We start from the raw sequence: 27,829 nt of genomic DNA, 5'->3' as shown, positions 1-27,829 counted from the left end.
TATTAGTTTTTGCAAATTATAAAAATGCAATCAAACACCAGAAATAAAAATTTAACCATGTTATATGGTTACACTATTGTGATGCATCCCAACTCTGTTAAGATTTCTTCTTAATTGTTCATTAAAAAATGCATCAAAAAGATAAATAGATCATCAAAACTGTTAAAAATTCTTTTCTTTGTCGATCAGCTAATCAAACAACAACATTTTCCAGATTTAAAAAGTTGTAGATCAAATAAACAATTTGTTTTAGAAAGAAAGCAGCACTTAAATGAAAAAACAACAACCTTATTTATGATTATGTGAGGTCCAGATTTAAAGTTCATTTCTAATCTGGAATCACATTGAATAATCGAGTACATGTAGGATTTCAGATTAAAAGTCTGGCTGGTTGGTTAATGCGTTTCCAGGTTTGTACAGCCAGGGCTTGCTGCAGCTCTCGTATATCATCTACCCGTGGCGACAGACTGGACTGTCGTCGTCTGCAGCGTCTTCTGCAACGTGTCAGAGTTATTTTCTTTATTGTCATTACATCGTAGTTCAAGCAGTTATACATACAGTGGTCTTAGATTACATCATTGTCCAATACGAGGAGAGCAACAGTTAGTATCACAGCTAGGTTTTTTCCAACCCACATATCCCCCCACACACACACTACACACCAATGTATTGACGACTGTCAAATACACCACAGGTGCCCGACCAATAAATAGGACGCAGGAATAAATAAATAACTAAATGAATACGTACAGTACATAAATAAATAGCAACAAGGTGTGTACACACACACATGTAGCTCACCAGAGGACGGCAGGCTCCATAGGTAGAGGGCTGTTTCATACAGCCACAAGGCATACAGTGTTATTATGATGTAACACAGCCAACAGCTCAGACCAAGGCCACATTATTACAAACCCCCCCAACAAAATCAGTACTACTAGGGGCTCCAATAGACTCCCATTGAAAAAGCATCAACTTCTCTCCTGAAGTCAGTAAATGTTTTGCACAAGTCATCATGGTGTCATCAGATCAACTCCTGACCAGTGTTCTGGACTCAAACACAGCTATGTTTGGGGGCGTGGCTGCCGGGATAGGTGGGCGGGGCATAGTGTTCCCATCTTCACCAGCTCGTCCAAATATGGTCGCTTCTGGCTCCAAATAATATAAATGGCAGTTCACAAACCGATGGGCGACGTCGCGGCGGGTTGCTGCTTTCTTTGGACAGAGCAATGCCAGTAGTTTCTTTGTGCTAAGCTAAGCTAACTGTCTGTAGCTTCAAATTTACGAGATGAATTCTGCCTCCGGAGCTGCCGAGCCGCTGAGGAAAGACCGACGACGGGGAACATTTCAGGCTGCAGAGCGGCGTCGCAACTGAAGCCGGGCGGGTAACGTGGCCGAGGTCCGACTCCCGTTAAGGAAATGGAGGATTTAACACAGTACAAGTCCCTCATTGAGGTTAGAATACATGTCGCCATATGAGGGCAAATCAGAAAAGAAAGAAAAACAAAACACAAAAGACAAAATGGGAAATAAATAAAAACATTCAAGAAAAAAAATAAATCTTAAAGCACTTTGTAAGTTGAAAAAGAGTTCTATATGAATATAGCTGAAGTAGGTAAAAAAACAAAAACAATACGGAGGTTAAACAATAGAAACTGCAGATGAACGGTTGCATCGTGAGTAAAAAGCCACCACGACAAAGAGCTACCTCTTTTTCTTTTTTATATATATATTTTTTAAGAAAACCATCAGCGGTTCAGTTGCATGCAGCTCACAGACTTGTTCCACAGGCGGACTCAGACGTGTTCGGACACGAGAGCTCAGACCAAATAAAGAAAGTCCCAAAAACAGTTGGAAAAAGGAAACACTGAATGTCGTTGTGCTCCAAACCAGCTCGTCAGAGGAAACTAGATTCGTTTTACTTCCTGATTGTATTGTTGTTGTCACACATGTGCTTTGGCATCAGAAGAGATTCACCTCTTCCTCTTATTGAAACATTAGATTTTATTAGTCCATCTGAATTTATTGCATTTGGATTCAGTTTATTTGTTGATATCGACCAGCTTCAAACTGGATTCTTTTTTCTCCATTTTTATTATTATTTGTGCCCAAAAACAGTATTATAGCTTTAAACTACCCTCCAAACATTTCATAAAATAATAGTTTACTCTTCAAGTTCTCATTTTGTGTTTTTTTTATATTTGATTTTTTTGACTTAGCGAAGCAGCTACAGTAGCATCTGTGACACAACACCAACAGGTCCTTCATAAATTCAGAGAAGACTTCTGGAGCTTTATTTATAACAGATGAAATGAATTATGAGCATTTGCTGATCTCAGATATAAATCATATATCACGGTTGTTTACTCGCAGATCCATAAAAAAAAAGAAAATAAAAATCATAATCCTAAAGATTTTGGTTTAAACAGAGTAAAGAGTTCAACTCCATGTTAAATCTTTGCTCATTGAACTTAGCGACGGTAACGATCGTACTATTTTAAAGAGTTAAAAAAAACGTGAACGAAGGCGGCGGACAAAACCGTTTAAATTGTGTGTCAAATAAATGTGAATACTTTTTCTCTTTGTTTTTATATCACGTCACATGAAATATGAGGTATTCAGTGTTCAGCCACTAAATACTTGTTCTGCTCAACGTCACCAAAACACAAGAACGGGAATGTGAAGCCAAAGGCTAGCTGTTAGCCTGGTAGCATTAGCCATGCTAGCAAAGATTCCTGCCGATATTTGACGACGTAATAAATAATGTCTGAATTAAACAAAGTCTTTCAGCTTTTTTTTTTTTTTAGATTGAAGCCGAAGCATGAAATATTTAAGTTTGAAAACATCAGCATGGTAAATGATAGAAAAGGAGGGAGTGACTTCAGCTCCCTGTGGAGAGGAAGATCTCCGTCCAAATCGACGGGAGTTTCCGGACGGAGGTTGGTGTTTTTCATTGGTTGGTGTTTTTCATCGGTTGGTGTTTTTCATCGGTTGGTGTTTTTCATCGGTTGGTGTTTCTCATCGGTTGGTGTTTTTCATCGGTTGGTGTTTCTCATCGGATTAGTTTTGGTTTTGCGTGACGAGACTCCATCTGGTCGTTGTCACCGACGTGCGTCTCCCGCTCGTCGACATTTGTTTTGCGCGTTAATCCAGCGAGTCGCCTTTTTTCCGTTTCAATCGAGAAAACGAACCAACAGACGCATTTCGTCGCCGCGATGCTTCTATCACGGCGACCTCCCTTCTGTCGGATCGCCTCGTGCGGCCTCGGCTCATCTTTACGTCTATTCCGGTTCTTTTTCTTCTTCCGGTGTTTAATTGGAGACGACGTGACTTAATTTTCTGTAAATCGGGTCAAAATTCTGAACCATCCAAAAAGTGTTTTCACTGGAAACAAACCGAACGACGGTTCAGTTTGATTCGGACCGATAAAACCGAACTTTTGGTCCTGCGGTCTGGATTATTGGCTTCTTACACACCTGATATTTCGGTTCGATTCTCCAAAAATCTGAAGGTTAGGACCAAAACAGGAAGGTGTTGAAGCAGCATTAAACAAATCCACATCTGCGTGTTGAACTACTTGCAAACTCGTCTTGTAGCTGGAGACGAGTCCCAAAGCTGCGTCCTTAAACGTGTATCAAAAAAGGTTTTCTGCGAACAGCTGCAGGTCAATAAAAGGTCGTTCTTTCACTCTCCGTTCACCTTTAATCACCGATAAACAGTCGTGTTATTAAAGAGCCTTTTACAATAAATAACATCCACCTTGTTCACGAGGTCTTTGTCAGACTTCTGAATACTGCCGGTACAGACGCGCACTCAGGCAGGTAGCGCTGGTGGAGTAACAGTTAGAGCCATGAACCGATGCGATGCATCCTCTGGGGAACCAGCACGGCTGACAGCATTCAAATATGATTCATGCATTGTCCCAACAACTGTTAAAGAAAAGTCCCGTACAGGATATCTGATTTTTCTAAAATGTTCTGATGATGCCCAGAAGTACGACGACGTTGTTTACAAAGTGAACGTCACCGAGACTCTAGAAACTTCCAAAGGGTTCTCCAATTTAACGACGTGTTTCAGAACCGTCTGGAATGTGAATACAGCTTAATACTGATGTTGACGACGTGTACCATCGCAAAAATGTTCCAAAAGCTCGTTTCTGGAAATGTGTAAAGTGTTAAGAGATGAGAGGAACGCTCCCAAACTTTCTCATTTTCAGAAACTTTCTGTCGACGGCGGAATGTTTCGTGGACACGTCGGATAATCTGAAGCCTCAACAACCCTAAAGATGAAATCTTAAATGACGGAATAGGTAGTTGGACAGGGATGTCCGTCAACTACTCCGTGTCCTTCAGCAAGGCAGCAATCCACCACTGAAGGGTTGTGAGCATCAGAAATGTAAATATAGCTTCTTAAAACAGGAATTTTCGAACGGCTACCACTGTTCACGCAGTCCTGCATGCAAAAGTCACAGATTAGACAAACCAGCGAGCACCTGTTCCACACAGTACACACAAAAACACTGTGAATGGAAAACTTAGAAGAGTACGCAGAGAAAAAACAAGCATCTTTTCCTCTACGGATACTGTAAGAATCAAAGGCTCATCAATTCACCGACCCGGTGACGGTTCTGTTCGGTACCACCGTCCTGTGCTGGTTGTGGCGGCAAATCGCCGCCGTCGTGACGCCAAGGTTTCCTTTTCATGAACACATGAATAGAACTGCTTTTTAGATGTGTTGAATGAGTTTCCTGACCCTCAAATCTTCGAAACACTGCTAGAAATTCTCATTACAAACCAAGAGACTATTTTTCACCCTTGAAAAAAATCCACTTATTGCAGATACGGCTTTAATCCGGCGATGCTCTCCCGAAACCTGAATCTCTCCCGTGTCTTATCGCTCAAATTTGAGTTTCGGCCACTTCATGCATTCAGCCACCAAACTGGAAATCGTATGCAGACTCTGAGAAAAGCAGAGTAAGTTGCAAGAAGAGCTCGAAAGAGGTCGAGATGTACTCAAACATAAAAGGGTCGGGTGACCGGCGGTAGCTCCGGGTCGCGGGTCGGAGGTCGGTCGAGTATCGGAGCCGTGCTTAAAGGCAGTGTTAGCCGACGAAGGTACAAAGAGAGAGAAAGGTAGAAAGATAGAAAGTGGGGAAGACCGTTGCTGATAAATCTAGAGTCAGAGAAAAGCACAACAAGGCAAGTCAAGGTAGAAAAGACAGAATTACTTTTAGAGAAAGACGACAAGAAAAGTAGGAAAGAGAGGAAGAAGACGGTGTCACAAAAAAAGCTGCCGGCCGTTTTAAAACCGACGAGCAAGACTTCGTGGTGTCTCGATCATAATACGAGGTCGAAACGCACACACAGACACACACATGCACGTACATGGACACCGCGCCTTATTCAGGGAAATCTCCGAAGCCTCACGGGTATCCGGCGCCGCCCGGCCGAGCTCCGCGCCGTGAAACACGGCCGCCCGTTCGTCTCCTCGTCTCTTTCTGCGACTGTCGCGCTGTTCCTCCTCTCCGCTCTTCTTCTCTAATCACCGGCCCGCTGCCTCCGTCCGTCCGTCCGTCCGTCCGTCCAATCCAACGCCGGCTTCCCTCTCGTTTTCGGTCCGTTTTGTGAAAGCAGAATCGCACAGAAGCACAGAAGAAGAAGAAGAAGAAGAAGAAGAAGAAGAAGAAGGAGGAGGAGGAGGAGGAGGAGGAGGAGGGCGTGGTTTGGTTGTTTATGCAAATTCAGGCTGTTTTTCGGGGTGTCTGGATTTGGTCGAGGGGAAAGGCCCGGGTCGCTGACGGGACCTAATGAGGCAGCGGCACCAGGATATCCACGTAGTTGATGGGGAAGAAGCCCGACTGGCCGTTGATCATGCCCTCGTACCAGTTGTCGTCGATCTGATTGGTCAGGGTGATGACGTCGCCCTCTTTGAAGCCCAGCTCGCCCTCGTTCTCTGGCTCGAAGTCGTACAGCGCTCGGCAACATGGCTGGTCCATGGGCGCTGAGAGGACGCAAACCAAAAGTATGCAGTCAGCTTCCGTCTTTTTGAGTCACTCGCGGTCTGTCAAACCTATTTATGACGAAGTGATGAAGGACTGTTGTTTGTTTTCATGGAGCAGAGTGGTTCTTGCCATGATATGGATCACTAGAGTAGTTGAATGGGGCTGTTTGATGACGCAACACGACTGGTGATCTCATTAAGGAGAAAGAAATGTCACCAGTTAACTTTTTCTAAGTTGCATATCAGCACCTGACGTTAACGTGACCGCTGGTACGTGAACATTTGTGATTTCACCACGGACCTAAAACTTGTGCAGAGAAACAGGAAATCTTTAATGCCGGCTCACAGCCAAGTGTTCCTGAGCCCATGCAGTGATTCCCACCACAGAATCATTGCTGTTTATAAAACACTGGTTCCTGAGGGTCCAAAGATCACAGACAACATCAGATTTTGGGTCAAACTCTGTAAATGTTCAACATCTACGGCGATAAAGATGAATTCGTCAAATTCAATAAATGTCAAATTTATTGACAATAAATCAATTGAAATTGACAATAAATGTCAAATTCGATAAAGCTGAATTCGTCCCCCAGAGTCAGACTGTCAACGCCGAGTTCCACCGGGACCTTCTGAGGCGTCGGAGGGAAAAACATTCGGTGACACAAAGTTTGGTCGGCGCTCTCTGCTCAACTTTCAGGTCCATGGTGAAATCAATAGGTACAGTCTCGGGCCTTTTTTGATCTCACCTCATAGTTTCGATGTCTTAAATAAAGATGAAAACAAATTTTCCACTGGTACTGTATGTCGTGACGCCAAGAGACGAAAAACGCAGTATCTTCAAAGATATGTTGAGTCCTTTAAGAGGCTTTAATTGCGTGCTGTCTTTACGAAACTCCCTCAAGTACAGATATCTCCTTCTTTTACTGCCCGGTTGTTGCAAGAATTCCCCGACAACAGATCTGAAACTACTCTGACTTTCCACCGTTCGGGGTTCTAACTCCGGCGTCTACCTGGCGATCGTCCGGGGGATTTGGCGGAGTGTATCCCTCCGTTGTGGCTCTCGCTGGGGGGCAGCAGCTCCAGGGTCATCCTGGGTTTGGGATTGTACTCCTTCCTCGGTTTATTGGACACTTCTTTTATCCTGAAATTTTAAAAAAAGGCCCGACACACACAAGATTTAACTTCCCACGCTGCTCTATTTTTTACTGCCTTATTTTTGCCGTAGGTGGGCTGGACAGATCGATACCTGTCCTCCATCTTGCTGGAGAGCTGTTGTAGGATTTCTGCGGAGCGGCTGTGGTACTCCAGCTGGGCTTGGACCAACGCTGCCAGCTGGCTCACCTGCTCTATCTGCAACACACACACCTTTTTATTTCCCCCGTTCCTCCGCTCCCATGCTGGGCCGGGTTCTGGCTCGGCACAGCGTGGAACAGGATTGCTGGTCTTTGCTTTTCCATCGCAGTTTTGAACATGCTGCGATCCTGCTGAAAATGTGTAACTATAGCAACGAAAGAAAGATGTCAATATCTGACCCATGTTTGATTCCAGATTTGTGGTGGTGGTGTACAAACTGCGGTTTTGCATAAAGTAATTTGTTTTTCCATTTCCGATTGCTTTTCGAGTGCTTTTGTTGCCTTTTTTTCGAGTTTTTCTGAATCTTTCTCCGACCACAAATTTGCATTTCATCATTCAGTTGAACCTCTAACGCACAATCGGGCTGATAAATCACCCAGATTTGTCCTTACGTCGCTCTCCAGCAGGTTAAACATGCTCTGCTCTGCGATCTCTTTGCTCTCGTCGAACTTCTCCAGCGCCTGTTTGATTTCATCGTCCTGGACTTTCCCCTGACGCTTCTTCTTGTAGTCGAAGTCGAGACGGCGGCCCTCCATCTTCTTCAAATGATGCTGCATCGCAGGGGGAAAAATATCAGGAGAGGAAGCTGGGAAATAAATGGCTTTAGAGACCACGTTACCCTCCATGGACGTATGTTGGTATCTAGTAAGCTTTGACACAGAAATCCTCGTTTCCATTTGTACACATGGAGCACATTCAGGATTATTTCCGGTGTTTACTCACCTGAATCTCTTTGAGGTCTTTGTCGTGGAGGTTCTGCAGCGGGTCAATGAAGTTCTGTTTGACCTCCATGTCCAGAGCGTCCTTCACCTCTCCGAGCTCCTTCATCGACTCGCCGGCATCGATGAGCGCCACGCCTGGAAGACGGAACGAAGGGAGGAGAGAGTAAGCGGGCTAAAGAAGGACATTTAGCCAGAATAGATTGAGAAACAGTAAGATGGAGGTAAAATAAGTCGAATGAATGGAAGAAAGGATTTCCAGGGGTATTAGAGTAGAGTCGGTCTTTCCATTGTGTTCGATACGTCTGGTGGACTGAAACGCTCCGAAACTTTGATACTAATGATTTTCAATTAAGGACTCACAAAGTCATTTATGAATGTTAAAGAAACGAGAATTTGACCTTTGTTTTAAAAAAAAATCTTAATAAGCAACTTTATGGCGAATGATTGACGTCCAAAATGTCTACCGATTTCAAACCCCTATATTTGTCTCCTGTAAACAGGAAGCGTTGAGCTTGTATGAAGAGCAGCATCTTCAACAGGGCAAACGGGAGCAGATCAAAACCAGGCTCTGTACTAATAAAACATAACAAATGATTCTTTTCAAAACAGAGCGAATTAGAAATAAATGCAGTCACTATTTTAAGGGAATATAATATTCATGTGGATGAACGAGAAAACAGCAACGCTAATGTTACATTATTCCCACCGATGCCAGTTTTAGTTCGCATTAATACGAGTCGACCCTTCAGCTAGCACGAGGTGCGCGGTGGCTCGGTGTTCAACGACATCATCGTCAACCTGCTGGAGGTCTTCAACATCCCGTCTACGTTCCCACGTACCGAAGCACGACTCCTCTCCTAACTCCCGTCCAAACTTCAACATGGCGTCTCCCAGCACGCTCTCAGCCTGCGGGTAGCCCGGTCCTTTATCCTGCCCGCGGATCTTGGACATGGTGCTGATCATACTCAGCTTGGCTCTGGACGCTTTAAAGAAGCAGGAGTTGTGATTAGGAGCGACCGCGTAAACACCGCGGTTGGTTTTGGGCTGCATGTTGCGTGTTTTTCTACCTGGGTTCGGCTGCAGGTACTCTGTTGTTTTGGTCATGATGTCCAGCACCGCCCTGCTGGTGACGTCCACCTTCTGCAGACAAAAAACACAAAACACCACAGGAAAATCATGAATAAAACCTGGAGCTACTTTGAGATATTTATATCGAGAAATTAATGTAAAAAAAAAAAAAGAAGTTTTAGATAGATGTAAGCTTATATTTGGTTGTTTGAAACAAAGCCGGTTAGCTTAGCTTAGCACAAAGACTGTAAACAGGAGGAAACAGCTAGCATGGTTCTGTGAAAATGGTGAAACACGATTTTCTCTTGGTCGTGACCAGTAACTTCCTGTCACTTGTACCTCGTTTCTGAAGTTGTGTAACTACTGTTCCTACAATGTCAAGTTTAAATAACGCTTTAATTTAATAGATTCAACAAAACAATCATGATTTTTTTAACGTTTGTTCTGGGTGACTCATCTAAAGTGTTCAATTTCGGTGAAATTCCTGCAAATATCTCAATAAAAGCCTAAAATAAATAAATAAATACGAACCTAAGAAATGAAGGGTTTCTGAAACACTTGAGGGCTTTTAATTTTTGGTAAAATGTTTCTGCAAGTTAATTTTTTTTAAATATATTTTGTGTAAATATTGTACAGAAAAAGGTAAAATGACCTTTTCCATTTCTTTGAAGTCTTCATCGAGCTTGGTTCCTTCCGCCCCTCCAACCTTCTCACTGACTTTCTGAAACGAGAACACAACGAAAGAGAGAGAAATATAAATATATATTTATACATTTTCTCTTTACAAACACTCGAATGTCTCGAAGCCGCGAGAGAAGAAAAGGTCGAATAGAGTTCAAAGTCGTGACGGAGATGAAAGCAGAGCAGGAAACGACGCGGCGAGTGATTTAGGAACAAAAAGACCTCCATCTGAAAATAAATGAAAACCTAATCTCACACACGGAGGGAGGTTTTCCACAGCAAAGTGACCACGAGGAGCTTTTTGGTGGCGTGTTAACGGTCACTGACTTCACGGTCACAGGATCTTTAATAGATCTTTGTTCTGCTCAGTTTGTCTTTGAGGGAGCAGGAAATGCTGCAGAGTGACACCTCCTGTTTTCTAACCTCTTTGTCAGGTTGCAGGGATGATGATGATGATGATGGAGGAGGGAGGAAGGAGGAGTGTGGGATTCTCCACCATAGTGACTCACATTACCCACCCACACACACACCTGCAATATCTAGTATATCCAGAAACAAATATATAAAGGCTGTAAAATGCCAACAGGAGGCGGCTGCATTTAAATTTATACAAAAACAAGGTGCATGAATCATGAAATACGAGGATGTTGTTGCTATTAAAAATGTCAAATTAACAGAACAGATTATGTAAAAACCAGTTTGTTATTTCACACGCCAACTGCTATAAAATCATCAGTGACCAGAGATTAAAAATAACTCAAATATCAACCAGAATCTGAACTGAAATTAATAAACGTGAAGTAACACCATCATATTCTGGAAATGTTTAGCGAATGAACTATTCTGTGTCTTATATTAGTTTGAAATTAACCCATCGTTGGTGGTTTTATTTAAATGTTTGAGGACAAAAAGACCAAAAATAAAGTTTCATCTGCTGCGCTCGTCACACAAAACTCTGAAATGTCGTGCGGTTCGTCGACTACGTGTTCAGATGTCGCACGTTTTCTTCATCAAACCAACGAGCCGTGCAAACATGAAGGTAAATGTGTGTGTGTGTGTGTGTGTGTGTGTGTGTGTGTGTGTGTGTGTGTGTGTGTGTGTGTGTGTGTGTGTGTGTGTGTGTGTGTTTGTGTGTGTGTGTGTAAGTTTAGCTTTGATCCAAGAATGAAGGAAGACACATGTGGACGAGTGTGTTTGTGAGATTGTGATAAAAAAAAATAAAAAAAATGTGTAAAGACACAGCGTGGAAGAAAATGAGAGCAGCAGACAGATGAGGAAGAAGATGCAGTTGCCATGGAGACAGCAATCTGAGCGCATCCTCTCCTGTTTTCCAAGAACCAAACACACACACACACACACACACACACACACACACACACACACACACACACACACACACACACACACACACACACACACACACGCACGCACGCACGCACACACACACACACACACACACACACACACACACACACACACACACACACACACACACACACACACACACACACACACACACACACACACACACACACACACACACACACACACACACACACACACACACACACACACACACACCGGCGGCTGCTCTGGTCTGAGACTTGTTGCGGAGACGAGCGCTGACACGGCGTTACGTAACTCTTCCTCAGCTCGTTTCTGCTCGACCTGCTTTTCACGACTCTCCGATGTTTCCTCGAGGAGTCGAGTGAGTCGGACGTTTCTTCACAGATAAAAAAAAAGCAAGTTCACGGACGTGTTCGCTGGCGTTCAAAAAGTTCAGCGTGTGTTGAACAGTAAAAACACTGTGACATTTTCTGAGCAGATTTATGGACGTTTATAATATTTAATAAACACGGTGTTGATCTGTAAATACATGGCGATGCCCCCCACCCCCTCCCCTCCTCTGTCTACATTCAGGCCACATATTATTATTATTAGCTTAATTACAAGGCTGTTGTTACAGCGGAGAGGTCAGAGGTCGTGGCAGAGAACACAGCCGTCCTCTCCAGCTGATATTAATCTTGCGTGGAGACGCTGGCAGCGGGACTCGGCTCATCTGTCAGTCTGACCGGCCGAGAGGCTCTTTGTTCAAAATCACATCTTCAGTTTATCATTCCGTCAATCTTTCAAAGTCTCTGGAGATTTTGGACCTGATTGTTTGAGTAAAGTTACATCCTCTGCATTTTAAGTATTTCAGCTGTGATGCATTCAAGTACTCAAAACCCCCCAAAAAAAACAGAAACTGGACATTTAGCAACTGCAACTCTAGTTTAAACCATTCAAAGTGTTTTAGACAGTTTAATGTAGTAAGCATGACACGACTAAAAGTATGTGGACATTTAAATCATCATTAAAATAAACGCTCATAACCACAAAACCACAGAGCAGGAAGTTCAGAGGGTTTTTCATTCCTTCTTCACGTTCCTCCGGGAGTCGAGTTAACGCTCAATGAGCCGCGAGCGCCGGAGGTCCATAACCACTCCGGTTGGCGTCCTCAGAGGACAAACAGTCCATGTGCAGAAGAAAAGAAACAAAAACATCCTGCAGCCAATAAAGTTTGACTTTTTAACAAGCCGAAGGTTAAATAACATCACTATGCCCCGCCCACCTCCGCCCCAAACCTGGCTCCACCCAGGGCCTGTCAATCAAACCAGACACGCGAGAAATGTAATTTTACAAGTTTGGAGTCAGTTAAATTATGTGTTCGATCTCATTATTAAACCAGTAAATCACACAAAAACATCTCATAAAATTCCTCTCGAGTTTCATTCGTCGTTCGCAAATATGAAGCTCGAACGACTTTTAGTCAACGAGGAGAATCTTTAGTGCAACCAGAGTTTTCCATCTTAAAGAGGAAGTGCACAAATTTTTACAAAATTAAAAAAATGTAAATCAGCTTTTAAATTAAATTAAATTAAATCTTACTAATTTAGTGGCTCGAAACTGTAAACAGGCTTTTAGTGAGAGCAGCGATGTCACCTCGCAGACGGGTGAAAAAATAAGACGGAGAAACAAAGAGACGGAAAACATCAACCACCCTGAATAAAACAAAATCCAACATGAAAGCAGAGTTGGACATCAAAGTGTCTCAGACGTCTCGTTCTGGATCTCCGTTCATTTGCAGTCTCGTCATGAAGCTGCTTCAACAGCCGACGGCTCGCCGGAGTCACGATTCAGACTGCAGGGAACCGAGTCGTCACGGCGACCACGACCACAACTGGCCGTTTGGAAAGAGCAACGCAAACCCGTCCTTTAATAAAGCTTTTAAAAATGACGAGCGGGAATTTTCTATGAAGCATAAACTAAAATGAAACTAGGAGTAAAATTATGCTTTCATAAAAAATTAAAACAAACACAAAATGAGACGTAAACAAATCTCTTCTAAAGAACTCATCAATATCCATAAATCCTGTTTTTCATCCTATAATCCAACGTTACTTTATTACTACAATTATTTACTATTTTATTGTCATACTGCTGCTGAGGAATCACAGAAATACTGAAGTTTGAGGAGCCGCCAACCAAACTCCAGGCAGTTTTTTGTGTATTTAAAAAACAAAAACAAACTTCAGCGTTCCATCATGTTTTCTAACATAATATTTTCCTAAGCATCGTTTCAAAGCACATCTCCAACGTCATTTTAGAAGAGACGCTCCACATTTAAAGGATTTAAAGTTCGGCATTTTAAGAACTGAGTTTTTGGGGAAACGAGGGAAGAGAAACAGGAAGATCGACGGCGAAACATCAACGAGCACAATAACCGCTGTCTGTCTTCATAATGTGACGGAAACAGAAACACGGAGGACGGTGGAGAAGGAGGTGGAGAAGGAGGTGGAGAAGGAGGTGGAGAAGGGGGTGGAGAAGGAGGTGGAGAAGGAGGTGGAGAAGGAGGTGGAGAAAGAGGTGGAGAAGGAGGTGGAGAAAGAGGTGGAGAAGGAGGTGGAGAAGGAGGTGAAGAAGGAGGTGAAGAAGGAGGTGGAGAAAGAGGTGGAGAAGGAGGTGGAGAAGGAGCTTTCAGAAATAACAACATGAAGAGTTCTTCAGTCGGCGTCATCGAAAGTGCAGAAAACAAAAGGGAAACCTGAATAAAGTCAATATGAGGTGGAATCAGCCTTTAAATGCACAACTCGGGTTGTTTGTTCGTTGTTCCTCATGTTTTGTTTTGTTTTTTGAGAAGCTGTAATTTGAAATGTTGTAATTTGCACTTTGACCCGATGGTGTCACTGTTGACTCTGTTACGACGCTGCAGCACCTGGGCGACGGCTTCACCGCAGAACTGCATTTTACATTTTCTTTTTATATGTTGGAGAGTTTGAAGAAAATGATTGTGACGCTGACGACCTCCCTGAGGTCGAACTCAGCCAATCAGATCGCTCCGGACTCCCTGAGTGGGGAGGTCAAAGGTCAAATGTACAGAGAGACGGAGGAGCTGATAGATACACATGGAAGTGAAAGCAGAGGAGGACTGAGACGAGGAGGACGGAGACGAGGAGGACGGAGACGAGGAGGACGGAGACGAGGAAGACTCTGCTGCTCCGTCACGTGTGAGGCGATCAATTATTGAGCACAGCCTGCCTGTGTGTGTGTGTGTGTGTGTGTGTGTGTGTGTGTGTGTGTGTGTGTGTGTGTGTGTGTGTGTGTGTGTGTGTGTGTGTGTGTGTGTGTGTGTGTGTGTGTGTGTGTGTGTGTGTGTGTGTGTGTGTGTGTGTGTGTGTGTGTGTGTGAGTGTGTGTGTGTGTGTGTGTGTGTGGTGTGTGTGTGTGTGTGTGTGTGTGTGTGTGTGTGTGTGTGTGTGTGTGTGTGTGTGTGTGTGTGTGTGTGTGTGTGTGTGTGTGTGTGTGTGTGTGTGTGTGTGTGTGTGTGTGTGTGTGTGTGTGTGTGTGTGTGGGGGGTTGTGTGTGTGTGTGTGTGTGTGTGTGTGTGTGTGTGTGTGTGTGTGTGTGTGTGTGTGTGTGTGTGTGTGTGTGTGTGTGTGTGTGTGTGTGTGTGTGTGTGTGTGTGTGTGTGTGTGTGTGTGTGTGTGTGTGTGTGTGTGTGTGTGTGTGTGTGTGTGTGTGTGTGTGTGTGTGTGTGTGTGTGTGTGTGTGTGTGTGTGTGTGTGTGTGTGTGTGTGTGTGTGTGTGTGTGTGTGTGTGTGTGTGTGTGTGTGTGTGTGTGTGTGTGAGTGTGTGTGTGTGTGTGTGTGTGTGTGTGTGTGTGTGTGTGTGTGTGTGTGTGTGTGTGTGTGTGTGTGTGTGTGTGTGTGTGTGTGTGTGTGTGTGTGTGTGTGTGTGTGTGTGTGTGTGTGTGTGTGTGTGTGTGTGTGTGTGTGTGTGTGTGTGTGTGTGTGTGTGTGTGTGTGTGTGTGTGTGTGTGTGTGTGTGTGTGTGTGTGTGTGTGTGTGTGTGTGTGTGTGTGTGTGTGTGTGTGTGTGTGTGTGTGTGTGTGTGTGTGTGTGTGTGTGTGTGTGTGTGTGTGTGTGTGTGTGTGTGTGTGTGTGTGTGTGTGTGTGTGTGTGTGTGTGTGTGTGTGTGTGTGTGTGTGTGTGTGTGTGTGTGTGTGTGTGTGTGTGTGTGTGTGTGTGTGTGTGTGTGTCGCAGCATCACGCCTGCTCTCGCCACACGTGTGCGGTTGCCACGACAACACCGTCCCCTGGAAGCGGAGGAGAGGGGCGTGTTTGATCAGGAAGCAGCGGAGAAACAAAGACTGATTTACATCCCTGCTCATCACCTTCATCATCATCATCTTCATCATCATCATCATCATCATCTTCAGTCTCTGATGTTCCTTTCAAAATAAGATCGTAATGTCTGATTATTGAATGATTTGATTTTCCTCTTCCTCCTCTTCCTCTTCCTCTGACCATCAACTCCCAAAATAAAAGTCACGTCCACAGTAAACGAGGTAAGAACATCTACAGCAGATCTCCATGACAACCAGCAGCTGATGAAGATCAAGTGATGCGAGCGACAGTGATGTCATTCACTCACTGCTGTCAATAAAACTCTAAACTTCCTGCAGGATTGTTTTCACATTAAAAGCCCAGTCACTAATTATCTACTGTCAATTCACACTTCCTTTTCAAAATAAAAGCATCAAAATGATTTCCATTTATTTACAAATGCTTCAATTTAGCATTTTTTTTCTGTTACTGCTGATTAAATTCAACACTTCCTACTCAGATCTTTCACATTAAAAGCCTCACAGCAGCTCAAAGAGAAATACTGTTTTATTTATGATTTACTTTCCTAATTTATTTGATGACACTCTGCTCTACCTGGTTTTCATATTGTATGTCTGCATTTATCTATTTCTCTTATTTTGTGAATTTCTGTAACAACAAAGAATAAATTTGGTGTTTAAGATGACAAAGTGAGAAAAAAAACAGAAAAATTCCTGAATTAATCCAAATAAAACACGAACAGATCTGAAATCAGAGAAACGTCACTCAAATATTTTCACATGAACTTCTAAAACTGCAGAAATGATGAGATTAAAGGTCCGTCTCACTCGCTCCTTCCTCCTCCTCCTCCTTCCTCCTCCTCCTCCTCCTCCTCTTTCTCTGATGTTTGTGCATCTGGGCACTGATCTCTGTTCCCTCATCTTTTATTCAGACGGTCCCATCGAGGTGTCCCATTTCCTGCTCCCGCTGGCGGCCATCTTGGTTGATGGCACCGTGGCTTGGCAGTTTGGCTTCGCGCTGCCACCGCTCTTTATAATCCATCTGTTGAGTCACACGTTCGTGCCGGGATGTGTCCTAGATTCGGGGCGCCGTTCGTATCAACTTTTAATGTTCCCACTGGGAGAATTCGAGTTCCTCCGCTGACAAAACTCGCGCTCCTCGCGTCTGATTGGCCGAATCGCCAAACCGAGCCGTGACCGGCGAGCAAAGACGGATCGCTCGAAAAAATGTCACGTACGAACAGAGAAGACTCAAAGTTTTATGACCGGTTTTCATTTCTATTTAAATAGTGAAGCCAGTGCAGACGTGCCTTAAACTGCAATACCACCGACGGCCACCAGGGGCGCCAAGAGACTCCCGCTGAAGAAGCATCGCGTTCTCTGCTGAAACACAAAGTCAGTCAAAGTTTTCCACGAGTCAGGTGGTCGTTTTGATGCCTCAAATCGGACATTTTGGGTTTTTTTGGAGCCAGAAGTGACCATATATGGACATGCTGTGGAGGACACGACGCCCCGCCCACCAATACCTGCAAACACGCCCCACACATATCTGTGTTTGGGGCACACACACACACACACACACACACACACACACACACACACACACACACACACACACACACACACACACACACACACACACACACACACACACACACACTGCTGTGACCTGTGATGACTTATGTTGTGATTTAAATTGAACTGTATGTATTTATTAATTTTGTCATATTTACCAGTAAATATCGATGCTTAAATTTGAGGTGTTAATTGTGTTAATTGTGTCAATAAAAAACCTAAATCTGTTGTTTCCAACAGTTCTGTCACTTCCTGTTCGCGTCACCTGAATGAAATCCACAAAATAAAAGCTCTGATCTGAGCGACGGCCCTCCTGTTGTTGTCGTTTCCCCGTCCTGCTGCAGCGACCCAGTTTCTCCCTCCCGGATCAATAACCATCATCTCCCGTGTTTATCGGCGGCGTTTCGTCCCGATGACGGACGGAGGTTGTTGTTTCTTTGTTTGAGTGTTTTGGTGACGCGCTCGGATTCAGATGACCGAGTGAAACAAATCAGTTTCATTTCAAAGTTTCAGTCAAACAGCAGTCGGAGGCGCGAAGAGGCGACGTTACGCAATAGTTCACAGAAGAAGAGCGAGACGAGAGAAACTGAACACAAACTCATCTCTGAACTTTCCCTTTGTGGCGTTTCAAAAATCAAACCTCTTTATTTGGTTTCTGGTTTTGTTCGGAGAGTTCAGGTTCATTTGCTTGACGACATTATTCGTGACATTATTTCAGTTTAAGTAAATTATAAACACTTTTATTTTGAAGGGACTTGGCAGTTTGGGCAAAAGAAAACTGTCCCTGATCGTACAAACGAGGAGACGACGATCATTGAAATGATTCTCGGGTTTGATCGACGGATGAAAAGAAGTCCGCGTGGACGGACGAAGATCTTCAAATCTGTCGAGTTTAAATGACGACCGGAGAGAAAAGAGGAATTAAAGGACGAAGAAGATGTCTGGAAGGACAACTCATCGGAAAAAACAAACAGATGTTCGATTAAAGGCGCCATAAAGAGATGGAGGTGGAACAGAGGAAGTTCAGGACAATGGATGGACGTTGGAAATCAGAGGTTTGGGCTCAGCGTCCGTCCACTAGAGGACAGCGCGTCGGCGTGACGTCGTTGTTTCAGAGGGTTCGACTCCGGGAGATAAACAACAACGTGATTTAGTTGTCGTGATTTTGATGAGGCGAAGCCGTGACGCGCTGCCCTCTGGTGGACGGAGGGAGGATTACACGGTAGAAGACGGGGGACGATGGAGGAGGAGGACAACGGAGGAAAAAAAGGAAGACGAAGGACAGACGAAGAAATGAAGGAAGTAGAAAAATTAGGACCTATACGAGTAGAGACGGAGGGACGGAGGGACAGAGGGACAGAGGGACGGCGGGTGTTTGGACCTACAAAGAAAAATGAAGCGATGAAGAGAGTTGGATGGACGGAAGACGAAGGACCGCTGAGAGAACGATGGAGGACGAGGAGACGTTCAGATGCATCAAAAGATGGAGGAAGGATGGAGGGAATTCCCTGTTGCATGTAGAAACAGCCAATCAGCTCCACACACACACACACACACACACACACACACACACACACACACACACACACACACACACACACACACACACACACACACACACACACACACACACACACACCTACACAGCTCATTTTCTGTTACGTAATACTCCATCCAGACCTGAGGGGGTAAACTCTGCTTTTAATGTCCCCTCAACACAAAACATCGCGAGAAAACTTAATATTTTAACGTATTGTAAAAAAAAAAAGACGCTTAATTTCAATTTAAAACATAAAAACATATATATATATATATATATATATATGTATATATATATATGTATATATCTTCTCTTTTTTTTTTACCTGAAACAAAACAAAAAATGTCCATATAAAATGTTCTAAAATCTGAAAACGAAGCTTTAAATGGACCAAAAACAGAAAAAGAAGAAGAAGCAGGACTTGATGAAGTGATTCTCGCCGTGTTTACTTCAGCTGATATAAAAATCCTACAGTTTCTCAGCGACATTGAACACATTGAAAGTGTAAATATGATAAACACGAACATCACGAGCTCTTCTTACCTGCGTGGCTTTATGGAACTGCTTTTTCAACCCCGCGACAGACATCACTTCGGCTGCGGAGGGCAAAAAACAACAACAACAAAACAATTACGGGCTGAAGAAGATCTGGAATATGAAATATTTTTCCACCGACTGATGGACGGAAACGGGACCGAGCTGGACCCCGAGAAGATGACGGTAAATCCTCCGGTTAACGGCCGCCAGGCGTCGATACGGACCGTTTATTTGATCAAATTAGTGGAGGAAACAGGAGCCGATGAGACCAAACCCAGCTGGATCTATTTCCAGTCTGAGACACGGCAGAGAGGAGGAGGCACACAGATCGTCTAATGAAGCGATGGATCACCGGAGGGGCATCACAGAACCAGAAAAAACAGAAAAAAGAGTAAAAAGTGTCGTGAGCTGAAATGACTTCCCTGTGACTGTTGATTAAATGAATTAAGATGTTAATTTTGAATACGTTATATTAACTAGAAGCAGCTGTAGTTTGAACTACTTTAATGGGTCACCAGATGAATTTGTGGAGTCATGAGATGCTTAAATTCACAGAAACGAAGGAAATAAGTTCTTTATTTCTCAGAACGTTTTGCTGTCTTTGCTTGTTTTGAAAAGTATTTGATCATTTGACCTCTCAGGGCCTCTAATTTACACGAAACTCTTTGGTTACAAGCTCAAAAAAACATCTGAAACATTTCTGGTAAAGTTCCCAGTCCTTCGTCCAGGGAACTAAAAGTTCTGGGGACTTGTAGAGGAAATGCAGCTAGTGTGCAGTGTGTCGTGCAGACGTAACAACACGAGGCCAGTTGTCACGTCAGAGTTCCTGTTGGTGGCGAGAATACAAACAGAAAAAGATCCCTTAAAGTTAGTAGTTCCTCAGAGACAGGTTTCACATTTAGTTCCTGGAATCGCGCGCAGAGTGAGAGCTCCTGTCTCTCAGGGAGATTGTTTGCTTTCAATCTTTTTGGTTGAAACATGTCAGTTAGATTTCACTTTATGTCTCCCGTATCTGACACACCGAAGAAAAACATTCAGTCAGGACATCGTGTCAGCTTAAATCTCTGGTTCTTCTTCTACAGTTAAAAATATAAATTAAAAAAAAAAAAAAAAAAAAAAAAAAAAAATCAGTTTCAGTTGTGTTGCCATGGTAACAGCAGGTCAGCGTTTTCACTCAGTGTCCACAGACGAGAACAAAATACTGTGGACCAGAGTTTCTGTCTGTGGTCTGAGTCATCCATCTGTCGGACACAAACGATCTTCGGCATGGAGGCGACCTCACGTTCTCTGTGACGTCGAAGCGCCGCCCTCCGCCACCCACGAGCCTCCCCGCGTCGCCCCGCAGCACGAGACACATCGGTGTGTTGCTGGTGTCCGTGGAGCGGCTCGTGCCGTGAATAATATTGATATCAGCGTGGTCACGTGGTAAAACGAGTCCACACGAGACGAAACTACATCTAAAAGCACCAAGAAGACGAGGAAGAAGAGAAAATTAGACTTTTTGAAGTGTTTCAGCACCATGGACAGCTCATCAGGGGGTCTGATGGTGCCTTCAAAGACAGCTGGGAAATAAACCTTTCATCCAAACGCCAGAAAACAGCTGGAAACGTATATTAAAATGACTGGTTCTGTGTGGTTTGAGAATGTAGTAAATGAACACTGGAGGAATAATTCATAACAAATTTAAATAAAACGGAATAATTACACCAAGATGCAGTATACAATTTTAGGGGATACGCTGGTGCACATCTTTACATACCCTGTATTTATTCCTCTGTTTTTAACAATGATAAATTCATTAATATAAAACTGGGAGATGGATGATAGGAGAGCATCTGTTTCAGGGCATTTTTTTGATATTTGATTATTGAATATATAAAAATAAAAGTTTAATGTTTTTACTGGACATATTGAAAATAACATCTTTGAATGTGGAAACTTTATGTCTGTAACAAGTCATGCAACAAACAAACATTATATTTCAAATGAAACCAAGATAAACAGAATAAAACCAGTTCAATGTAGATTAAAGTCAGAATGACAACAATGTGTAAAAACTGTGTTTAAATGTGAATATTTACTGCTGAAAAAAAGAGAAACATCTGGACTGAGATCCAGCAGTGCTTCATTTTATTCTTCTATAAAATATACATCATGACTACATAAATTTAGTCAATTTATAGACAATCACTCGAGTGGATTGTGTATCTTTGTCGCCCCCACGTGGCTCATTTCAATATTACAACTCTGACCGTCACTGCTGAGCATTTAGGACTTTAATAATACTGAATTTAAGCAGAAATAATAAAAGGAATAAAGAATTATAATCAGACTGAGTACAAATACAGAAGAACGCAGATAATACGTGACCTCAGACCTGCTTTTAAGATTCTCCACTTTTTAAAAGGAAACTTAACGCGTCTTTTTATTCAGCTTTTAATTGAGCTTTTGTTTTAATTTATTGCATTTTTTTCTTGTTTCACAAGAATAAATCATAATTAAGTTACAAAAACACAAACATGAATATTCTTCATTGCTCAAGTAAACTGGAGCTCTGCATTGAACTGAAGCAGCTTTTTATAAACTTATACAAATTAATATAAACATTAAATAATTCTTAGTTTCAAAGTAGTGATCCCCAAAATGAGCCTCAACGTAAAGACTGTAGTTATTCATGTAAATCAGTTCATAGAAAACATTTCTGTCAAAATATTAAGCGTCACTTTTGTACTTTAGCTGCACAACGAAAACCTGGTTTTAACATTTAGAGCAGAACGAAGCTTCGTCTTGTAAACATCGTGAAAAGCTTAAATCAAACATCTTCCATCTTGAAGCAGCTGCCGATAAGAGTTCAAAGGGTTCGACGACCAGCAAACCTCCCGGGACTCAAACATGTCACTCAAAATAAAAAGGCTCAGAGGTCACTTTATTAGTGACGAAAACAAAAGTCGTAAGTAGAAAGTAAAACGCAGTCGAAGCCTGTCGAACACAAATGAAGGAGCTCTACGACCAGTTAATGGAACACGTTCTGGAAAACCTGCTGAGTGGCAGAAATCTTCCAATCAAGCTCATCGATTAACCCGACATCTCAACTTAGTCATAATTCATTTGAAAGTCTGACTCTTCGTCTCTCACACTCAACCTGGAAAACACTAAAAACTATTGAATTGGTGGTTTATCGCCCGGATCCACTCGGAGCTCCGAGGCTGAGCCCGACCTCCTCGTCCTTTAGGTCCCGACCCGAAGCTCATGAGCGTCGGTGACGGTCAGAACGTAGATCGAGTGGTTCGAACCCAAACCCTCCGAATCCAGAGATACTTCCACTCCTCCACTTACGGCAGGAACTCTGTCCCGACCCAATAGAAGCAATCCACCATATTTTGGCCTCGAACCGCCCGCTGAAGGTCACGGCCCGCTGAAAGGTCGAGGCCCGCTGAAGGTCACGACCCGCTGAAAGGTCAAGGCCCGATGAAGGTCGCAGCCCGATGAAGGTCGCTGCCCGCTGAAGGTCATGACCAGCTGAAGGTCACGACCAGCTGAAGGTCACGACCAGCTGAAGGTCATGACCAGCTGAAGGTCACGGCCCGCTGAAAGGTCGAGACCCGCTGAAGGTCACGACCCGCTGAAAGGTCAAGGCCCGATGAAGGTCGCAGCCCGATGAAGGTCGCGGCCCGCTGAAGGTCGCTGCCCGCTGAAGGTCACGACCCGCTGAAGGTCATGACCAGCTGAAGGTCACGACCAGCTGAAGGTCACGACCAGCTGAAGGTCACGACCAGCTGAAAGGAGCCTGGAACAGTTAACAGATGTTTAATCATTTAAGCCGGAAATAAAAGAAAAGACAAAAAGAGTGTAAACTGTAGAAGAAGCGACGTGTTCAGTTCATGTCAGACTTACAGCTTGTGTCTCCGGCTTCTGTTTGCAGAAATATGTAAAGATGGCGGCCAGGATGATGATGATGATGATGGTGATGAAGAGGAGCAGCAGCGGGATCACGACGAACAGCCTGATCCGACCAGCTGGAGAGGAAGAGTCAAATAAAGTCACCGAAAACAGAGCAAACACACGACGCCGACGAACCCTCCGAGTTTCAGCGCTCGCTCACCGCTCACAGCGCCCCCTGCTGGATCCGGAGCAGGAAGCTCTCTGGTCACCAGCCACGACTCTGTTGTCCAACTTTTGAAGGAGTTTGACTCTAGAAAACATGAATCCGTCCGTCGGAAAGAGTTCTCCATGAATTCAGCGTCTTCACTTGAGGTCAATGGACATCTGAAGAAAACTACTCACCGACAGAAAGCCGGACGACCGGAGCGTCTGCCGGGTTCCTGAACTTCGGCAGGTAACACCGGTACCTGCCGTCATCGGACGCCGTCACGTTCCTGATTTTGAGCGACACGTTTCCGCGCGCCAGTTCGGCGGCGAGTATCTCCGTCCTCCCGACGTACGCCGCCAGTTTCATGTGGCGGTCTACTCTGCCGTTCCGGTTGAGGTGGACGTACTCCACCCGGCCGAGCCGGTCCGGCTTCAGGTCCGGTTTGGACCACTCCACCGTCAGGCGCCGGGCGTCCTCCGCCGGCTCCACGTAGCACGGCAGGATGACGTCATCGCCCGGGGCAACGACGACCAACTCGGTCTGACAAATGACCCGAGACTCACCTGTGGAAAAAGACGGAGAGTTTGATGAATCATGGTCAGAAATCTGATCTTCAGCTTCACAGAAATCTTGATTCAGATCCGCCCAATTCAGCTTTTGTTTTATTTGTGTTAGAAACATGACTCAGAGGCTGGATTCAAAAATCAAACATATCGGACATTTATTCTTGCAAGAAGGAGCAAATACATGTCCACTCAAAGAAAGATGTCCAGCATTTCTCAGCGTCTCTCCTCCGTAGTTCAGCTTTTATACAGTGTGACAAACAGTTGACATCCATCCCCGTTCCCTTTACGTCTGAGTTCAGTTGGAGGTCACAAGATAATGGACGTCGTAACATATGGACGTCATAAATTAGACCGTGCTGTGCACAGATAGTACTGAGTGAGGTCGTAGGTCACAGGATCCAGACAGGAGACGTCCTGTCTGAGACCATGCTGTGCACAGATAAATAGGTCCTCTTTCCTGAGACAATAAGAACATGTTGTGCAACAGATAGACAAACATTCGACAAGTATGATGAGTTCATTATTTTTCCATCAATTTGTTAAGTAATCAGTTTATTACGGTGATATTTATTATTGTTTTGGATTATTTCTGACAAAAGAAATTCACACTGTCACTTTGTTTAATTATGTTTTTGTCATTTTGGTGAAGTTTTATATTTGTAAGTGAACCCTCGTGCTGTCTTCGTGGACACAATACGAGAGCTGCGTTCGTCACAAAAGGTGCTTCGTCCATTTCTTTTTTTCAAACCTCGTCATCCAACTTGATTCCAATTTATTGACACTGATTTTAAACTTTTTTTTTTTTTTTTTTTTTACATGTATGGTCAATAGACCTCACTTTCATGAAATTTGTACTCATTTTTGAGAAAAGAAAAGTGTAAATTGTCAATTGTATTTATTATAATGAAAATAAAATATTAATTCCTTGATAGATTATCACAGACTGATTATTATCAGACAACAAGAAACAAACAAAGTAAAGATCTGGAGACTTCGGGGCATGTTTGACATTCATGTTTAAAACAAAGACTAAAATATTTAACCAGTTCTTAAATTAGAGGAATATTTTCTGTTGATCGATTTGTCTCGGCACCGTTTTGAAGCAACCTTTAAGATTGGGATATTTGTAGAGTCATTAGGACTTCACCAGTGACATGAGCAAATTACATTCAGGGTTTCTTATTTTCCCGCCATCTGCTTCCTGAGGGTTATAAACTTTAACGGTTTTGGAAGTAGGCCAAAACAACCTGAAAAAACATGAAGTTGGCGCCTTTTTGTTTCTTCTTCACCATTGAACAAAGCACCACTTGTAACTGGAGCAGATCTGTGACCAGATCAAGAGCATTTTATTTCATGCTTTATGTGTCATCAGGTAAATGTGGAGAACACCTGAAACAGACTAGTACTCGTCCTCCCGTCCATCCCTTATACACCGACCACTGCAGAGTTATCAGAGAACTTCTGCAGATGTCTTGACTCTGAGTTGTTCTGGAAGTCAGTGGTGTAGAAGGTGAACAGAAAGGGAGACAGAACAGTTCCCTGAGGAGCTCCAGTACCACTGACCACCGTATCAGACAGCACACTGCCCAGACGGACAAACTGTGGTCTGCCTGTCAGGTAGTCAGTGATCCAGGAGACGGTGGACGTGTCCACCCCCACCACCCGCAGCTTCTCACTCAGTAGCAGTGGTTGGATGGTGTTGAATGCACTGGAGAAATCAAAGAAAGTGATTCTCACAGAGTCACCGGTTCCATCCAGGTGAGACTGAGCTCGTTGCAGCAGGTAGATGATGGCGTCGTCCACTCCCACACGAGGCTGGTACGCAAATTGCAGAAGGTCCAGAGAAGATTTCACCAGCGGCCTGAGGTGGGCCAAGACCAGCCTCTCCAGCACCTTCATCACATGAGATGTGAGGGCAACCGGTCGGTAGTCGTTGAGGCCAGATGGAGTCGTCTTCTTGGGGACAGGAACCAGGCAGGACGTCTTCCACAGCACCGGGACCTCCTCCTGCTTCAGGCTCAGGTTGAAGAGGTGTTGTAGGACCTCAGCCAGCTGGACGGTGCAGGTCTTCAGGACCCCGGGGCTGATGCCTTCAGGTCTTCAGGACCACGGGGCCGATGCCTTCAGGTCCTGCAGCCTGGCGCTGGTGGATTCTCTCCAGCTGTCTCCTAACCTGGCCAGTCGTCACAGAGAGGGGTGAGGGGGGGGGTCATGGTGTCGATGGAGGAAGAGCCCTTTGAGATTGAGGGCTCTATGAAGTTCACCAGGGGGGCAGAGGGGGGAGGGGGGAGGCAGCAGAGGTGTTTGAGAGGTGTAAGGTGTGGAGGAGACAGATGAGGGTGGTGAACTAAACCTGTTGAAGAAACAGTTTAGCTCATTGGTCCTCTCCAGGTTCCCCCTGGTTGTTCCTCTCTAGGTTCCCCCTGCTTGTTCCTCTCCAGGTTCCCCCTGGTTGTTCCTCTCCAGGTTCCCCCTGATTGTTCCTCTCCAGGTTCCCCCTGCTTGTTTCTCTCCAGGTTCCCCCTGGTTGTTCCTCTCCAGGTTCCCCCTGCTTGTTCCTCTCCAGGTTCCCCCTGGTTGTTCCTCTCCAGGTTCCCCCTGATTGTTCCTCTCCAGGTTCCCCCTGCTTGTTCCTCTCCAGGTTCCCCCTGGTTGTTCCTCTCCAGGTTCCCCCTGGTTGGTCCTCTCCAGGTTCCCCCTGGTTGTTCCTCTCCAGGTTCCCCCTGCTTGTTCCTCTCCAGGTTCCCCCTGGTTGTTCCTCTCCAGGTTCCCCCTGGTTGTCTCTCTCTCTCCCCTTGAACCCAGTAATCTCCTTCATACCGGTCCACACCTCCCTCACCTTGTTCTGCTGGAGTTTGGCCTCCAGCTTCCTCCTGTAGGAGTCCTTGCACTCTCTCATCTTCTCCTTCAGGTGGCGCTGCACTCTCCTGAGCTCCTCCCTGTCCCCAGACCTGAAGGCTGCTTTCTTCTTATTAAGAAGCACCTTCAGGTCCCTGGTGATCCACGGCTTGTTGTTGGGGAAGCATTTTACAGTCCGGGATGGTACGGTGGTGTGTTTACAGAATTTGATGTATTCTGTGATACAGTCTGTCCTGCTGTTGATGTCCTCCCCATGTGGTCCAAACAGCGCATCCCAGTCCGTGGACTCAAAGCAGTCCTGCAGGGCCGCGCTGTGGTCCGGGAGATGTGAGTGCAGCCATGTCTCGGTGAAACACGTGATGCTGCACTCCCGGTACTCTCTCTGGGTCTTTACCAGCGCCGATCTCATCCGTCTTGTTGGCCAACGACCTCACGTTCCCCATTAAGATCCCCGGTACCGATGGTTTGTATTTCCTCCTCTTCGCCTTCAGTTGAGCTCCAGCTCTGCAACCCCGACGTCTTCTCCAAAGTTCGTCGGGGATCTCAGGCCTCGCTCCGGGCAGCAGCAGTAGAGGTCTACTCAGCACAATCAGCTGATCACGAGAGGAAACAATGGCCCCGGTCCACCGTGCGTAGCTCTCCGTTACGAAGAAGGAAAAAAGTAGAAGAGCCACCAGAAAAGTGGAAATGTTACGGTCCATTGTCTGACCGTCACTTAACACACGTGAAGAAAAAAAACCAAACAACAACTCCGAAGAGAGAAGAAAGAAAAATACTTGAAACCAAACACAATCGGGGAGCTGCTGTAACAGGCTGCCTCTAGCACGGCGCCACCGTGGACAACATGTCTACATGCATGTTTTGCTGAAGTACCTCTTCCACCTGGACTCTGCAGCGCTCCTTCACAGAGTCTGAAAAAGTCAGGAACAGTCTTGGAGACTGTCCTTGATGCAAAACTGTGTTAGTTTGGAAAAAGGTCAGCAGAGGGCGCTGTGAGTCGAGCTGGTTTAATCTGAAGAGGTGATAGCTGAGCTGTTGCTTGGTGAGTTAACGCCCCCTGTGAATGTGGACGGTGTTGCTGACTTTTGACATGGAGGTTGATGGAGTTTAGTTTTATTCCCAAATATAACTTCCCACTTGAATTCACACGGAGGGCTGCTGTCATCTCATGAAT

At 44.6% G+C, this 27,829-nt stretch overlaps 2 protein-coding genes across 2 annotated transcripts; both read right to left on the bottom strand.

The window, feature by feature from the left end:
* Positions 1-504: 504 nt before the first annotated feature.
* LOC138632430 (endophilin-A1-like) lies at positions 505-19,451 on the bottom strand. Its single transcript, XM_069717992.1, has 9 exons — positions 19,147-19,451; positions 9,796-9,864; positions 9,143-9,215; positions 8,915-9,058; positions 8,077-8,210; positions 7,746-7,904; positions 7,247-7,350; positions 7,011-7,141; positions 505-6,000 (listed from the first exon to the last, which is right to left on the bottom strand). The coding sequence occupies exons 1-9, from the start codon at positions 19,189-19,191 to the stop codon at positions 5,804-5,806; spliced, it is 1,056 nt and encodes a 351-aa protein (XP_069574093.1). The 5' UTR covers positions 19,192-19,451; the 3' UTR covers positions 505-5,803.
* Positions 19,452-21,336: 1,885 nt separating this feature from the next.
* LOC138632453 (myelin-oligodendrocyte glycoprotein-like) lies at positions 21,337-26,009 on the bottom strand. The gene is made up of 5 exons (XM_069718027.1): positions 25,970-26,009; positions 23,425-23,793; positions 23,243-23,332; positions 23,035-23,156; positions 21,337-22,927 (listed from the first exon to the last, which is right to left on the bottom strand). Exons 1-5 carry the CDS (start codon positions 26,007-26,009, stop codon positions 22,907-22,909), a joined length of 642 nt encoding a protein of 213 aa, XP_069574128.1. The 3' UTR covers positions 21,337-22,906.
* Positions 26,010-27,829: the final 1,820 nt, after the last annotated feature.

Source organism: Brachyistius frenatus, unplaced genomic scaffold (genome assembly GCF_029030835.1).
Source record: "Brachyistius frenatus isolate BFR_SWC_R1_liver_20210118 unplaced genomic scaffold, ASM2903083v1 Contig_184, whole genome shotgun sequence".
NCBI classification, from domain to species: domain Eukaryota; kingdom Metazoa; phylum Chordata; class Actinopteri; family Embiotocidae; genus Brachyistius; species Brachyistius frenatus.
This window is presented reverse-complemented; position numbering and strand designations above follow the sequence as displayed.